The sequence below is a fragment of the Neovison vison genome, chromosome 10 (genome assembly GCF_020171115.1).
Source record: "Neovison vison isolate M4711 chromosome 10, ASM_NN_V1, whole genome shotgun sequence".
NCBI classification, from domain to species: domain Eukaryota; kingdom Metazoa; phylum Chordata; class Mammalia; order Carnivora; family Mustelidae; genus Neogale; species Neogale vison.
In genome coordinates, this window is record NC_058100.1 from 23586521 (window position 1) to 23604251 (window position 17731).

The following is a 17731-nucleotide window of genomic DNA, read 5'->3' on the forward strand; positions in this document are numbered from 1 at the left end:
TGTGTTGTAGAATTGAATTTTTAGATTTAGAAAATAATATTGGCCACATCATGTATATTATGCAATATCACATGAAAGGTTACTTACCTTCCTGTCAAAACACCTACAAGTTTACTGCATTTGAAACATAAGTATTTCCTCATTTCCAATTATCTAAGCAAAAGGTTCCAACTAGGGTTTTTTCTTGTATTTCAACTTCTTCATTAATGGCTCAAACTTAAAAAACATGCTCATTTCTCTCTGATCTTCAAATCAAACATTTTCTCTTCCCTCTCCACTTTCCCATCAGTGAGCTTCACATTCTCACCTCTCCTTCACAATGAAACTTCTTAAAAAGTATCTACTATGCTAGACAGATAGTTGTCTCTCAGTAGGGAAATTCTTCTCGTCTTCTTTAACGTTAGATTTGGGCCACCAAAAATAAGACATATTCCTTGTCAATGGGACATAGCAGAAATGGTGAGTACGGTTACTTGACAGTATGTTTTAACTGAAGAGATCTTTCCTTCTCTGATATCTCCCTCCTTCCTATTTGATGCAATGTGGACAAAATAATTGGAGTTCCCACATCTCTCTTGTACTGTGATATGACTTCAACAATAGAAGCAATAAATGGTAAAGCAATGAGATAGAACATTAAATTTCCAATACCTTGGGGTTTCTAATATATTTAAATCCACTATATTCAAATCCTTACCTCACATCATTCCTCAAGCTACTCAAATTTGGCTTGCACACATACCATTTAACTGATACTACTTTCGCCAAGGTCCAGTCATAATCTATCACTATACTCAATAACACTCTTTGATGTTATCAATCATTATCTCAGTCCAATACTTTCCAACATTTTTTTCACATCATAGTACACATAAGAAATGATATATGTACTCACAGTGGGGTAACAGACAAAACTGCTTATGGCTGGAAGTAACCAGCCTGAGGAGTGCCTCTGACCACCCCAGGCCCCACATGGCCTTCTGAAAGCATAAAGGATCAATGTCATGATAAAACATGTAACCAATTAATAGCATACTATCATATTTTGGGCATTTCAGTTTAGACATTTCAGTCTCTTGTTTTTAAAAAAGATTTCTTCCCTTAACATTCTTGAAATGTTTTCCAAAGTACTCTTATAGTCCTCACCAGGGGTTATTTCAACTACTCCTATGATTTTAATTAAAATCCACATGCTTTATCAGCATGTAGAGTCTCAAGTCTATATAACATCTAATTTCTTTTTCTTGAGAACCAGACAGCAGATATTCATCTTCTTTCACAGCATCACCTAGTTAGGACTGAGTTAAATTTATTATATTTACCCCAACATATTTGTCTTCTTTTTCTAAGCTCAGAGAATGTCACCACCATACGCTTAGTTCCTCAAACAAAAACCCTCAAAAGTCATCTTTTAACTCTTCCCTTTCCTTCTCCTTGATGTCTCATATCCAAGAGGTCAAAAGTTATCTATTCATTCTTTTGGAGCATGTCATCCCTAACCCAGAAAAAAAGCAGATTATGACTTACGGTTAAATCAATCATCATGCATTTTTTAAAATGTATGTAAAAACATTTTTCAACTATAAATCACTATAAAATATTGATGATATGTACAAAGAACATGAGGTATAGTGGGTACATAAAGAGACACAGAGTCAAAAGTATTAAGTGAGAGTACTGACTTGACTGTCTAGTAGGCTAGGAAATCATTTATATTTGAGACCCTGTTTTCTCACCTGTAAGCACTCCATTTGTTCACGCATTCAAAGTGCAGTTACTGGGTTCCTATGTGTCAGGAAATGTGTAATATGTTGGGGATACAAAGATGAAAAGATGAGTAAGACATTCCCTTTCTCTCAAGAAAGGAAAGCAAACGTGCAAAATAAATTGTTTGAAAGCATGCATCCTCAGTGGAGGCAAAATTGCCCTGAGGGTGCAAAATTTGTTTTGTTTGGTTTGGTTTGGTTTGGTTGAGGTAGGCAAAGAAAAAAAAAAAACCTACTCCTTTTATGTGTAAAGCACAGATGTACATACAGTAATACTTAAATCAGTATATGGAAAATTGGTGATATTGACTGAATGCCATTTCTGGGCTCAGCACATTATTCTTCATTATCCCATTTGTCCCTCACAAGAGACTTATAAGACAGACATTATTATTCAATTTCACAGTGATAAAAAGAGGCTTAGAGAGGTTAAATAATTCAGTGAGTCTACTGGCTGATATTAGAAATATAAGTTCCACAAAGGCAGAGGTCCTATGTGAAAAGGCCATTATTCTATTCCCAGTGTGGGCCAATAATATCTGTTGCATGGATGAATTATTTTGAGTTAGGAACACTTGGAGAAGTCCAGAAGCTCATGGTGTGTTAGATCCCAATCCTGTTTTCATAATCTTTACATTATTAAAGATGGCTAGTGCGTGGCCTTAGAATGGATTGATTGTGCTCGCTTCGGCAGCACATATACTAAAATTAGAATGGATTGATGGACCTAGGGATGAATAGATGATTAGAATGGGACAGTGAGAGGAAGAAAGATGAAAAGAGAGAGAAAAAAAGAAGGTGGGCAATACCCATTCTTCCTTTCTGTAAGAGTTAGTGTGAGAATTAAATTAACAAATTTATAAATAATTAAAAAAACACACACACACACACAACACAGAGAATAACTAAATGCAAGGTACCTGATAGAAGTTTCATTAGCAAAAACATAATATGCTCCCTGATGATTCTCCCATGTATCCAGTTCATACATTTTTGTGTCTCTTAGAGTCAAACTGTTATCTGTCACACTGCTTACAGGACCAGCCTTGAGTTACAATGTTCATGAAACACAGCTGGAACTTGGATGAACAATCATTTACTAGAACTTTCCGAAAAAAGAAAGAGTAGCTGAATAATAACTAACAAAAGTACACATAAATAAAGGACTATAGTTCTATAAGAAATACAATCATACTGTCATCACATTAGCAAAGAGTTATTGTTTTTAAAAGGAAGATCTAATTTTCTTTGAATTTACTCTTCGTGTAAGACCGTGTGTAATTATATTAAAATTACTGGTAATAGATGAGTCTGTATCACATTTAAATAAGTCATAAGGAATTATTTCAATTACATATGGAATCCTGACTCCAACACATTTCAACTGTACGTCCTTGAACAAGGTCTTTAAGCTCTAAGCTTCAGATTCTTAGGGTAAAGTGGGACACCTATCCACTCAGGATTATGAAGAGTAATGAGAAAAATACACATAAAGAACCTAGCATAGTTCTTGAAGGTTAACTTCTTTTAAACTCTCTAATTCAATAATTAAATTTCTCCCTATATACATTGTTTCAAGTTGAGACTTTAGTAATAAAGATGAGATGGGACAAATATAGAATGCATTCCATTTTTTCCTTAACCTGCAAGATATTTATATTATCTTAGCTTCTGGTTTACTCAAGTTATATATATAAAACAAACCTACTTTGTTTATCATTTGGCTTTACTCTAAGTTGACTAAATTTCTTTTTTAAATAAAATTCATAGAGTAGTAATCAATATATTTTAAAAATTATCCTTGCATTATTTATTTTCATGGATTCTTCTCCTACCCACTTAAGCCCCCATGTTGCATCACCACTCCCTCATATCAGGGAGATCATATGATAGTTGTCTTTCTCCGCTTGACTTATTTCGCTAAGCATGATACGCTCTAGTTCCATCCATGTTGTCGCAAATGGCAAGATTTCGTTTCTTTTGATGGCTGCATAGTATTCCATTGTGTATATATACCACCTCTTCTTTATCCATTCATCTGTTGATGGACATCTAGGTTCTTTCCATAGTTTGGCTATTGTGAACATTGCTGCTATAAACATTCGGGTGCACGTGCCCCTTTGGATCACTATGTTTGTATCTTTAGGGTAAATTCCCAGTAGTGCAATTGCTGGGTCATAGGGCAGTTCTATTTTCAACATTTTGAGGAACCTCCATGCTGTTTTCCAGAGTGGTTGCACCAGCTTGCATTCCCACACTATGCTTTTTGGTCTCTATGGCAATCATAGATCAACACAGGAACTTAATAATTATTGATGCAGATCTATATTATATGAAATCAAGTACTATTTGAGCTTCAAATTAAAGCTTTTGAAGACTTTTGTTTCTGGACCACAAGGAACTAAACAAATTTTATGGAAACATTTTGGTTCATTTGTGTCTGGTATGTTTAGTTACTTGCCAATACCTCAAATTCATTTTATACCAGTTCCTAGAAAAAGATGTGGTTTGGGTGTGTGTGTGAGTGTGTGTGTGTGTGTGTGTGAGAGAGAGAGAGAGAGAGAGAGAGCATGACAGAATGGGATCTAAATATCAGACATGCTATTAAGAAGCTAATTAGCAGGTTATTGACTAAGTTTCCTTCTTTCTAAAATGGAAGAGTTTTGGAGAAAATTAAAATTAAGATAATTCACATAATAAGTTTAGCAGAGTGCCTAGAGAACTGACAAATAAACATTTTTAGCGTTTACTTTCACTGTCATCACTATAATTTTCTGTATTAGATATGTGTCAGTACTTCCTTCAAACTGGCCTGTGAAACAAAAATGTGATTCTTAACTTACTAAATTGGAACCAACTATGCAAAGACTATGGCAAGAATCACAAGTCCATAGCATACAATACTTTTAAAGAGCATACCATATCCCACTGTAGAAAGACCCAAGTGTTTCATTCTATTTTTCACAAGTTCAGCAAGCTCTTGTCTTTCTGACCTCCTGTAGAGGTTCAGTCGCTGCTGGGTTATTTTCTCAGCTGTTTTACCAGAGTGTTTTGGACCTTTTCTGCTCAGTCTTCGTGCCCACTGCATGCTCTTTCTCCGTAGTAAGGGATGGTCTGACTGGTCACTGGAGGTTGAGTTGCGGTGGTTGCTTCGGTGATGACTTTGATCTTTGGAGTCTTTGGTGTCTTCCCACTCTTCTACGCTGATGGATATCTGAGACTTTAAAGAAAATGGATATTGATAATTAGATATTTTAGAAACAGTTGAAAACTGGAAATAGGCTAATAATTTTGCCAATAACTTGATATCATTATATATCTCATGAGAGTTTTCACAGAAAAAACAAAATCATAATCATTGATTCACTTTGCTGTTATTAAAAATATTATTTGAAAATACACTGAACTTATATATAAAGCAGATAAAATAGTTTTGCATCTCCAGTATACGGTTTTATGAAAAGATTTAACTTTTCATGCATCCTGCTATAAAATGACTAGCTCGCATAGAGATGTTTGGAACCATAAATAAACAAAAAAAATTTAAATTCAAATAAAGTCAATGTAATGGACTTTTCTAAATCTACAAATGTATTTTATATGAAATTTAAATAAAGATTATGAAAATTGTTTTACTTCTGGAATTAATATTTTAAAAGGTTTTTAAATTATTGCTCTTTCTAAAGATGGCATTGGGATGAAACTTTGTAAAATGTGATTTTTAAAAAATTCACTATTCTGAGCCAGAAGAAAATAAAAAGCACTTTTTAATTCGTACATTAGTTATTCACCACATAAACCTTTTTTTGATTAAAACATTAAAACGTATTTCAGGAACCATTCTCAGTATCCTAAGTGAAAAATGTAAATATTAAATTTCACAAATGCATTCAAGAATCACACAAAAACACTTAAATCAGGCTATTCTCCAGAGGAAGGAAAAAGAATGAACAAATTCAGAAAGTCTATTTTAATTTACTTCTATACTACTAAATCTGATTTTAAAGTAAGAAGCTTTCCTTTGATTGTAGGCCCTTAAAAAATAAGACCTTCCTGTTTCAAACTGTTGCTTTTCATACCAGGAAGTTAAATGAAATGCAACATAGTTCAAAGCAGGAAGTCTTACTTAACTAAAACCATGCAAATGCAAATGGACAGTTTCCTGAATTATACTGTGCATAACACCAACATTCATGAATCTGCCAACTCTGTTTCCCTTCTATTGACTAAAGTTTGAAATTCAGCTCTAATATGCATGTTTTGTTGGCTTGTAAAGTAATAGAGTTTAAATTACCAATTTAACTAAGGTCAAGAGGTAGATCCAATAAAATCCTTTAAAAGTGAATATAAATTATGGAGTCTCAGTCAATGATTTGCATACAATTCCTACTGGCAAGCTATGAAACTATCTCACACTTAAATTCAATGAAAAATTTAAATATTCTTCCCTACTTCTGTTTAAAAACAATAAGCAATATTAAAAACAGTTTAACTTTCAAGTCTCCACAGTAAGAGAGCATTTTATTAAATATTTTTAGAAAATATTTGAGATATAGAATTTAAACTGCAAGTATTAAAATGTAGACAGCTGCATGGTTTTACAATAATGGGTACCTTTATAAGTCTTAACTTCCTCTAGTCTCACATATCTGATAATATACTGAAAACCCTCTTCTGTGAAAGTAAAATATATAAACCCTTGAGTAATATCTACCATCAGTAAAGAACATCAATCTTTGTTCAGTAGTTTCAGTTTTTATGTACTCTATAGCAAAAATGAAAACATTCATATTTAGACATTTGTCTTGCAGAGTTTAGTTAATCACAATTTTACATTTATTTGAAGTGATCTTTCTAGTCATTGGTTTCTGTGAGTAATAGTTTGATTTCCTACAAATATGTGGAAATAGTAGCCTTGCCAGTCCCATAATTCAAGTAGAGGATGAAACACTATCTGTCTTTGTGAATGCTTTTTCTTAGTTATGTATACCAGGAATTGTATCAAGTAAGCATCTAAAAGATGAAATGAAGCCTACATGTATTAGTTAAACATTACTGAATACCCTATTCATCATTGTTTTGAGCTTGCTTAAGAAAAGAATAACATGATTTATACATACAATCTATAAGATTCAAGAAGTCTTTTTGTCAATTACTCAATAAAATAAGTATCATTTCTTTGTATATTTTACTATAAGTACAGAAAAAAGTAATTAGAAGGATTTTAGGGTTAATTTTAAGAAATGAACTGACAACACATAGATTGTTCTCTATTTGTTTGGAATTTGTAGGTCTTTCACCCTTCCATATGACATAATGATTATGTATAAGATTACAAATTTGAATGATATTTTGAATACTTCCTAGCTTTGTTCCTACAACAAAACTGCTTAATCACTATGTGAAATGAGAATAATAATAATACCCATCTTCTAACTCAAGAAATGCCCTACAAATTCCTATAGTACATTAATGTATAAAGAAAAATGCGCCAAGTATAAATTTCCACATATAACAATGTTAATATTTCAAGTTAAAATGATTATTGACAGTATCAATTTCCATGGAAATAAACATTCGTTATTCTATTCCTGGGTATGGAATATTGTGTATGCCTGTGTGTTTTTTAAAAAAGGTCCATTTATAAATATACTTTCTTGCCGTCATTTCATCATCTGATTTGACTCTATTGTGTTTTGAATGTGACACACTATGATCTAATGGAAATAGTTTTCTGGGAGACACAGAAGTGCCTTGATCATAGGACCTTTTCCTGAATTAGAGTCAGAGTGATACAATGTTTAAAAGCAAGTGTGCTAGCCATCGGAGAGATCTGGGTTTAAATACAATGTCTCACCACTTAATTAGCTCAGTGCTCCAGGTTACATAAACTGTCTAAGTTTATCCCCATTTCCCTATCCGAAAAATAATAATTATATTTTTACTTTGCCCACAGTGTTTTTTCAGAAGATCTAAGAGATAATACTTGAAAAGAGCAATATTAATGTAGTGCCTGTCTCAGCAAATGCTTACTAAATGTTAGTTAATATTATGCCTCATGATCTGGCATGAAGAGACAGTAAAAGAGAGAAAAGAAGAAGAAACAATTATGAGGGATTATATAAAAGTGAGAAATGGGTACGAAAAAGACAGGGAATGACTCATATTTGTGATGCAGTTTTCTCTATCAGTGACCATATTTCACAAGAAATCAAGGTGCTAGAACAAACCCTTGGGGGCAAAGATTCCTTGGTTAAAGTTTCATGAATTTGAAGATGAGAACAATATATAACTGAAAGTGGAGATGTATTGCCCTACCCTGCTTCTATAAATTATTCTTTACCATTTCTATGAATAATGAGAGGAATCTGGTTTGATGTTTCTGTATTTTAATTACCAGAAGACTGATATAATTATTAATGTGAAAAATCAAGCCTTAATACTAATGCTTATGAGAATGAAAAAAAGACATTTTCATATTGTTATGGTCTGATCTGAATGTTATGTTCAAAATATGTTAAAATCTTAAAATTTGTTAAAAGATTAACCCCTAAAGGTGATGGTTTTAGTAGGCCATAGGTGTGGAGTCCTCATGAATGGGGTAAATTGTTGGGCTGGCAGGAAGGGCTACTAAAGATGGCGAAAAGTTCCCACCACAAGACCTGAACTCGGACAAAAGAACAAAGGTCCAAGATGGCGAAAGTTCCCGCCACAGGACCTGAGCTCGGACAGGAGAACAAAGGCCCAAGCAGAAATCTGAGACCGCCGCCCTGGGCTCCTGTGGACCAATGGGATCCCGACGAGCAGGCGAGATATCCGAATAAGGGAAACTTCCAAAAGACCCCTGAGCTTCCTCCAAGACCCCTTAAAAGCCCCCTCCTCCCTGCCTTGGGCACGACTTCCGCCACTCTGCTTTCCAGAGTCGCGGAACCTCGTCCGAGGGTGCCCACCTCCTCCTGGTGCAACTTTCTCGGCTCCCCTTCTCCTGAGCCCTGAAATTTCACCGGAGAGAGTTTTTAATAAATCTTGCCTTGCACCCACTTTGACTGGTGTTGTGTTTATCTCGCCGGAAAAAACTTTACATAAATGACCTTAGAAAAAAGACCCCAGAGAGATCCCAAGAGCCTTCTTCCCTGTGGTTAAACAAATGATAAATCTGCAGTCAGAAGGGGGTCCTCACCTGACCATGTTGCCACCCTGATCTCCCACTTCCAGTCTCCAGAACTGTGAACAATCAATTTCTGTTGTTTGTAAGCTACCCAGCCTATGGTGATTTGTTATAGCAATTTGAATGGATGAAGACATATTTTATATGAAATGCTTTCAGGAGCATATTCATACAGTTCAATAAAGAAATAAAAAATTCATAAATCTAGGGATGCCTGGGTGGCTCAGTTGGTTGGACGACTGCCTTCGGCTCAGGTCGTGATCCTGGAGTCCCGGGATCGAGTCCCGCATCAGCCTCCCAGCTCCATGGGGAGTCTGCTTCTCCCTCTGACCTTCTCCTCGCCCATGCTCTTTCTCACTGTCTCTCTCTCAAATAAATAAATAAAATCTTAAAAAAAAATTCATAAATCTAATCAATAATTTTCATATAATTTTAAGGCATTATTATTTTTAAAGTTATATTATTCTCCAAATAGATATCAAACTTAATATGTTTTTTTAAAAAGGCTAAAAATATTTCTTCATAAGAATAAGAATTGGCAGCTTTATAAATGAGAAAATGTTTCCTATGCCTAAAATTACTTTTAATTACTTTCATTGTTTTCAGAAAGTCAGGAAGTGTCAGGATCACAATAAATATCAAACATTCTTTTCCACACTCTACACACACACACACACACACACACACACAAACACACTCCAAAATGACCTAATTCAACTTCCTCTCAACTTTTTTTATTGAAGTTATTCATGTCATAAGGTTATTGAGCAGTCTGTGGAATAAAGTGGTATTTTAAAATAAATCAATTCACTCAGTAGTTTGAAAGTGAGTGTTTGTAATCTGGATTCATGGCTCCCTTAAGAATAGATTTATAGGCTTTAAAACAGCCTTAAACTGTGCTATTTGATTTATGACTGAAGAAATTCTGAATTGTTGCTAAAGAAAACAGACAAAAATGAAACCACTAAAGATATGCTAGTTTAATATTTATTTATTTACTTATTTATTATTTCAAGTTCTATATATATTTAATTCTAGTTGGTTAATATATAAGGTAAAATTGGTTTCAGGTGTAGAATCTAGCGATTCATCACTTATATACAGTACCCAGTGCTCATCACAACTAGTGCCCTGCTCAATACAATACCCATCACCCATTTAGGCCATCCCCCGTCCACCTCCCCTCCAACAACCCTCAGTTTGTTCCCTATAGTTAAGAGTCCCTTATGGTTTGCTTCTCTCTCTCTCTTTTCCCCCTTAATTTAACATTTTATAAAAGAACTCCTATCTAATGTTTTCCATTAAAGGAAAGTTAAATTATAAGAATGCTTGAGACATTATCTAAATTTAAATCCATATGCACTTTGGCTAGTGACTTTGTGTCCCATGGAAGTTTTTTTGAGTTAAAAAAAAATAATTCATACAAAGATGTTTCTGTACTTTCTATAAAGGCTCAGTTTATAAGTTTACTTAGTCTGTGATCTAAGTAGAGATAGAAAATAGCTAGTTACATTGTATTTAGATGTACTGTTTTATTTATTTGCTTGTTTGGTTGTTTATTTATTTTAAGAGAGAGAGCACAGGACTGGGAGAGGGCTAGAGGGAAAGGGAGAGAGACAATCCCAAGCAGACTTTCCACCCAGGATGGAACCACATGTAAGGCTGGATAACAGGACCCTGAGATCATGACCTGAGCAGAGATCAAGAGTCCAACACTCAACCAACTGGGTCACCCAGATGTCCCATATTTAGATGTATTTTCAACATATTTTCAGAATCATAGATAAAATTAGTGAATAAACATATTATAGTCTAAAATATTCCAAATTTGGAATCAAATAGTAGGTTGTATTTTCAATCCCATCCAACCAATACTTCATGACTTCATATAAACCAACTGAGCTTCCTGAAAAATAGTGACAATTTTCAGAATTCTCATGATAAAAATAAACAAAACTTAAGAGAATCTGTAGTAAGACTCTAGCATAAATTCTAAAGCCAAATAATCACTCAAGTATTTAGGTTCAAAATAATAGCTTTTTCTTTTTAAAGCCAATCACTTGGTGGAATAACAAAAATTATTTCAAAATCTTGACTTTATTCTCCATGTCTAAAAATCAGATATTTCATCTATGTAATTCTCTTTGGTAGCTTTCTACTTCATCTATTATTCTGTGACTATGAAGTTGTTACTCTAAGTACGTAGAACCCCCATTAACTTGCCATCCCAACTCCATAAGTTTGAAAGTCAAATTTAATTTTACGTCCAAGTGAAAAGAAATTCCAAGTTCTCTATTTAGAGATAATGCTAAGTAATCCTCAAATTTATGCTAGTTTTCTACTACTGTTGATCAGAATATATCTCCCTCTTTTCTCTTTTTTTCTCCTCTCTTTCTCATTCCCTCTTCTCCCACCCCATAAACAGTACCCAGCTTTTTGTTATTACCCCTAAAAGAAAATCAGACCTAGTCAATTACTTTTACATTTGTGAGTTAAATCTCTTTTTAAATTTTTGTTCTAGATTTACACATTAGGTTGCATATTCACACATCCTTGGCAATCTGGTTTTGTGTATGTGTGAGTACATGTGTGTGAACGTATGTGTGTATGCATATTTAATTAAATCTTTGCTTTCTTTGGTCTTCGTGGAATTTGAAACATAGCTAATTTATTGTCTTGGTATTATTTCTCACATTGGTGATTAATTTTTTTCCCTTGAGCCTTCAAAACTGTCACTCAGAGATTTCAATGTCTACTGCCTTTGGACTTTCCTAGAGCTTTAAACACAAAAAACAGTACTTTTTTCTTCCTTCTTTAGGCTCTTGAATACTATTGCTAACTAAATGGTGGCTGTCTTCCCTTAGATTTTAAATAATTAATTTAAATAATTTATCTGTGTTAATAAGTTGAGAAGGGAGTGTCATCCTCATTTTTAACTGGTTGTATTATTATGTAGAAGTCCTAAAAAAGTGATTCATAAATCTGTAGATATGGAGAGATGAAATATATGTTACTTATTTTATGTTTCACTACATGTTCAGGAAGTTATGCTCCAAAAGAATTACTTGAGTTCTCCAATTTATATGGACCAATATCTGGGGAACAGGTGTGAGAAAGGATGTTAAGCGTGCAGGATAATGGTGGAAGAAACATAAAGTTCACAGAATTTATTGATATGGACTCATGAAATAGAGTTTCTTTTTGGAAGTTGTACCTTGGGGAGTTAGAAAGGGTTCTAATCGTTCATCTGGTTGGTTGGCTGTAACAGGTACCAAAAGGTGGTCCATAGCAAGCAAGTTGGACATGCAGGACCTAACTCATTTTAATATAAAGCCAGGGACTGAAGCCTTGAGATTGGAATTTGAGAGTAGATTTGTCATTTAAGACCTATTCATCCACAATAAGAGGGTCCTTTTACCACAACTGTAAGAAATAAATTTGTGAACTGAGTTCCAGTATCCTTGAAGAGTTCAACGATCACTCTTCTCTCTAAGGCCACACCTTAGAGTGGTAATTGCAGTCACTCAGTTGGGAAACCTAAATGAAATGGGAGTAGATCAATCAATCCCAAGGAGGCAGGGGCCAAGTAGAGGCAATCAATTGTCCAAAGCAAGGTGAGTGAACATGGTTGTTATAATGGACAGCAGAGCTAAAGCAGCAATCAGAATATTCCAACTTGTGCAGACCTATGGCACTAGCTAATTGGTCATTGTGTTCCTATAGGTAAAACAGATAGGAAAACTACTAAAATTTTACCTAATCTGCATAAGCATAAAACATCTAGATCAAGTGAACAAAACTCTAACCTGAATCATAAAAGTAGAGTAACAACCTTTCAAATAATACCCAGATTTTAGCAAGTTTAAAGAACCAAAACACTTCAGTGAAAGAGAGGGTTATTCCTTTTGTGGAAGGATTCAGTACACTGCCAAAAATCTATACCATTAATCTTTTTTCCAGCCTTCCCCAAAGGGACATATGACCTTTCACCAGGGTAACTGTACACTGAAGAAAAAGAAATAATCAGAACTTTTAGAGACTAGTAGACACTGGCTTTGAAAAGGGACTAATTCCACGGACACTCAAAACATCACTCTGGTCCACCAGTTAAAGTAGGAGCTTATGGAGGTCATGTGATCAATACCTCAGGTCTGTGTCACAGTAGACTCAGTAGGTCCCAGAACCCATCCTATGGATATTTTCCCAGTTCTGATCCCAACTGGCCTGGGATCCCTGACCATATTGACCTTTCAGTTGGGAAAAGCCAAGTAGAAGCCACTAGAACTGCTTCTATATAAGAAAATATTAAACTAAAAGCAACACTGAATTCCTACAGGGATTGCAGAATTTAGTGCCACCATCAAGGACTTGAAATATCTAAGTGTAGTGATTTCTACCACATCTCCACTCAATTCACCTATTTGGCCAGCGCAGAAGACAGATGGAGCTTGGAGACTGACAGTGGATTATCCTAAATTGAACCAGGTGTTAACTCCATTTGTAGCTGCTGTACCCAATGTGGTTTCGTTGCTTGAACAAACTGACACATTCCCTAGTACCTAGTACGCAGCTTTTGATCTGGTAAATGTCTCTTTATCCAACCGCATCAATAAGGAACACCAGAATCATTTTGTGCTCAGCTGCCGAGGTCAGCACTACATCTTCACGGTCCTACCCTACTGGCATATCAACTCTCCAGCTCTATGCTTTACTTTCGTTTGCAGAGAACTTTACAATCTTTCCTTCCTACAAGATATCATATCAGTCCATTACAGTGATGACATTATGCTGATTGGACCTCATAAGCAAGAAGTAGTAATGATCCAAAACTTACTGATAAGACATTTGCAGGTCATAGGATGGAAAAGAGTCTGGCAAAAATAAAGGGGACTCTTACCTCAGTGACATTTTGAGGGGTCCATGGGTGTGGGGGATGGCAAGATATCCCTTCCAAGGTAAAGAATAAGTTGTTGCATCTAACCCCTCCTACAACCAGAAAAGAAGCACAACATCTAGTGGGCTTCTTTGGATTTCAGAGGCAACATATTCCTCATTCAGGAGTTTTACTCTGGCCCATTTACTGAGTAACCGAAAACCCTGCCAACTTTTAGCAGAATCCAGACAAAAGAAGGCTCTGTAAGAGGTTCAGCCTGCTACGTTAGCTGCCCTGACACTTGGGCTTTGTGTTCTAGTAAAACCAGTGGCACGTGCAATGTCACTGACAGATGGGAATACGGTTTGGAGCCTTTGGCAGGCCCTAATACATGAATTGCTGCTCAGGCCCTTAGAATTTTGGAGCAAAGCCCTGCCATCCTCTGTGAATGGTTACCTGCTTTGGGAACAAAGGAGCTCCTTTAGGGCTCTTTTAATATTATCATACTCTGGTGATTTAGGTCAATGGAAAACTGCAAGAACACAATCGAGATAAAACTACTAATGGCCCAGACCCTTTGTATGAGTTTGGGGCTTTTGTTAAAGTGGCCCTATGTGCTAGGTCTCTGATCTATCTGTGTGTTTCATACTGAATGGTGTATAGAGAGATCAGTAAGGATCATGATAGACACTAAGTTCAGGGAATGAGTCTTACCCTGTGACCATCAGTTGTATGCCTCAACCAGGTATCGATCTCCATCCCAGACAGCATTCAGGGGAAGAACTGATATTCTGTGTATTATACAGGCCTATTGCATGGTTGCTTGTGTGGAGGAAGAGCAGTGGCCACGCTGAGGTCCACACCCCTGAAAACAGCTCACTAAGATGCTACAAAATGCTGCTTCTGCTGCTATGCATCTGTAACAACAGACTCTGATCCCCACCGTTAGAAGGAAAAGTACTCATGGGCCTGTGTGGCATAGCTAAGGGGTTAATTCAAAACTCAGCGAAGACGGGTTCTAAATAAATAAATAAATTCAATGAAGGAACCACTGCCATCTGGGAGACCCATAATTCTAATGAAACTCATCAGAGACTCTCTGGAAGAGGAGACATATAACCATGAGGAGGGTAGAAAGGAACCCCCAAGGGGCTAGCCACCAAAGACAGCAATTACTGGGAATCAAAGGGATGGAAACGCACACACACACAATTTGGTATATGGGAGGAAACCATTGAAACAGAAAGTCCAAAATTTGTTCAACTTAAACATTTTTAGCTTGCTAGAAGAATTTTTAGGACAAAAAGATACGGCACCTGGGTGGCTCAGTGGGTTAAAGTCTCTGCCTTCAGCTCAGGCTGTGATACCAGAGTCCTGAGATCGAGCCCCACATCGGGCTCTCTGCCCAGCGGGGAGCCTGCTTCCCCCTCTCTCTGCCTGCATCTCTGCCTACTTGTGATCTCTGTCTGTCAAATAAATAAAATCTTTAAAAACAAAAAAGACAAAAAGATAAAAGGAAGCTGATTGGCTTTGTGCTTCTGCAACATTTATTCCAAGTTTTAATATCTCCTGAACTGTACCAACTGGCAAAATTTTAGGGCTCCTTTTTTTTTTTTTAAAAGATTTTATTTTATTTTTTATTTGACAGACAGAGATCACAAGTAGGCAGAGAGGCAGGCAGAGAGAGAGAGGTGGAAGCAGGCTCCCTGCAGAGCAGAGAGCCTGATGTGGGGCTCGATCCCAGGTCTCTGGGATCACGACCTGACCTGAAGGCAGAGGATTTAACCCACTGAGCCACCCAGGTGCCCCTCCTTTTTTTTTTTTTTTTTAATTTGGGTGGGGTTCACATTACAGTTATGACTAGAGATTCCAATAAACTTAAAGTGCTGTAAATATGGAGATTGCAATAAAATTAAGGTAATCTCTATACTCTTAAGGAGGTTGTCAGATAGAAAATAAAAACACATAAGTATATCTCATCTTAACCATCAGAACTATCGCCCTGCCTAAATACCCCATGGTTATAACACCCATTATCCTACAATATCCCGTAGTAGACACCGTACACACTAATCCAATGAATAGTAAGTGAAAATTAAATGAAATAAAATCCTTGCCACTTACAACTAGTTTGTATGTCCAATGTAAGTAGTTAATAAGGCCTTCAAGGATTGAACAGGGCTTTCAAGGATTAAAACCAATTATAAGAACTATGCAGGGGAGACATAATAATCACCACTGCTTCTGCATTTCACAGTCCATTTGACCTGTTCTTACACCTGGAAAGAATGAATGGAACCCCACAGTAGAGTATCCCAACCTTAATGCCATATTGCCAAGTATTAAGGTGCAATACCAGTATTAGTGAAATTATTGACTCCAATCAGCAATTGATAAGTACTTTACAGTCATAGACTTGACTTACATACTCTATTTCATGCCTATTTTGACAGCCTCTCAAACAATTTCACCTTTGAAGGAATACAAATACTTCTTTACCTTGCTACACATAGCATACCTTAAGCCCCTTGCAAACACACTCAGTCTTTGCAGGCAAGATCTTTACGGCATCCAACTTCCTCTAGGAACATAAGTATAGTATGACTTTATATTGATGATATCTCTTACAAGGGGATTTATTTGACACACTCATTCAGGACATGCAAAAATTCACAAAGAAGAACACAAAAAGGAATGGGCCATTGTTCTACACAAAATGCAATTTCCTTCAACTTAGTAAAATTTCTGGGTATTATTTGTTCAGTCAAGGGATATTCTGACTCTGATACCGTCAAGAAATAGTTATTGATCTAATAGTCCCAACAATATTAAAACAAATTTACATCTTTTAGTCTATTGGGTTCTGGAAGCAGCATATTCCTCATTTACCAATTTTTAAAGCCCATTTACACTACTACTTTCAAACTGGCCCACACAGAATGAGTTACAACAAAAGAATCTAGATTCTCTCCAAATAGCAATGCAGCCATCAATTACATTAGTTCCCCCCTCTTCCTCCAGATTCCTTTTCTGTAGCTCCTCTTCTAGTATTCCTGGAAACTGTGAACTACTCACAATGACCAAACTCTCCCTAGGCTTTCAATGTGAGAAACTGTCCACCTTGGTCATATGCTATACATTATGGGAACAGGAATTAGGCAGGTGTCCTTAAACAGCTACATCAAAATTACAAGTAAAATAATACCTAGGTCCCAAAATTAGTGACAGAAGAGGTATAAATAAAATCATATAAGTTTGAACAGAATTTTTTGAAAGGATTGCTCTGTGTTGAGGATACCTATGACTGAGTTCAGTAAACAGAACTGAGCAGTTGTGTGAAGCACTGTCCAAGGTACGTGGGATACAATAATGGAAAGATAGATGTGTTTTAGAGATAACTCCTTAATTTTAACTTTTATAGCTCACTATCCTCAGTTGGAAAAGTAGAAGAAAAATGAGAAGTTAAGACTATTAGAATGTATAGAAAAATTGACTATCATGGAGGCGAAGAAATATTTCATGGAATAGAATGGGCACTGAATATTATCAAACAGTTCTTATCAAATATTATCAAATATATAGAACTATTATCAAATAGTTCTATCAAATAGAACTATCAAATAGTTCTTATCAAATATTATCAAATAGCTGTATTATCAAATACAGCTTGTTGCCCTCTAATATACATATCATAAATAATATCTATTGTTATGGAGACACCAAGGAAGAAGAAGAGAACTAATAAAAGGTCTTGGCTTATTTAGGACCATAGCATTACCCATGATGGGAGCTTTTATTTTTCACACTTATTTATTTACTTAAGAGAGAAAGAGACAGAGAGAGGCGGGTGGGGAAGGGACAGAGAGAGAGGGATGGAGAGACACTCAAGTAGACTTCCCCTGAGTTTGGAGCCTGACACAGGAA

The 17731-nt window shown here is 35.8% G+C and overlaps 1 protein-coding gene across 9 annotated transcripts in view; it reads right to left on the bottom strand.

Moving 5' to 3' along the window:
* The window catches only part of KCNT2 (potassium sodium-activated channel subfamily T member 2), a 363831-nt gene that overhangs the window by 19802 nt on the left and 326298 nt on the right, over nucleotides 1-17731 (bottom strand). For 7 of the 9 annotated variants that reach the window (XM_044266873.1, XM_044266869.1, XM_044266868.1 and 4 more), the window contains one exon: nucleotides 4686-4986. In XM_044266873.1, coding sequence (XP_044122808.1) covers nucleotides 4686-4986 — 301 coding nt within the window. The remainder of the gene's footprint in view (nucleotides 1-4685; nucleotides 4987-17731) is intronic. The other 2 variants (XM_044266871.1, XM_044266870.1) reach the window with 2 other exon arrangements.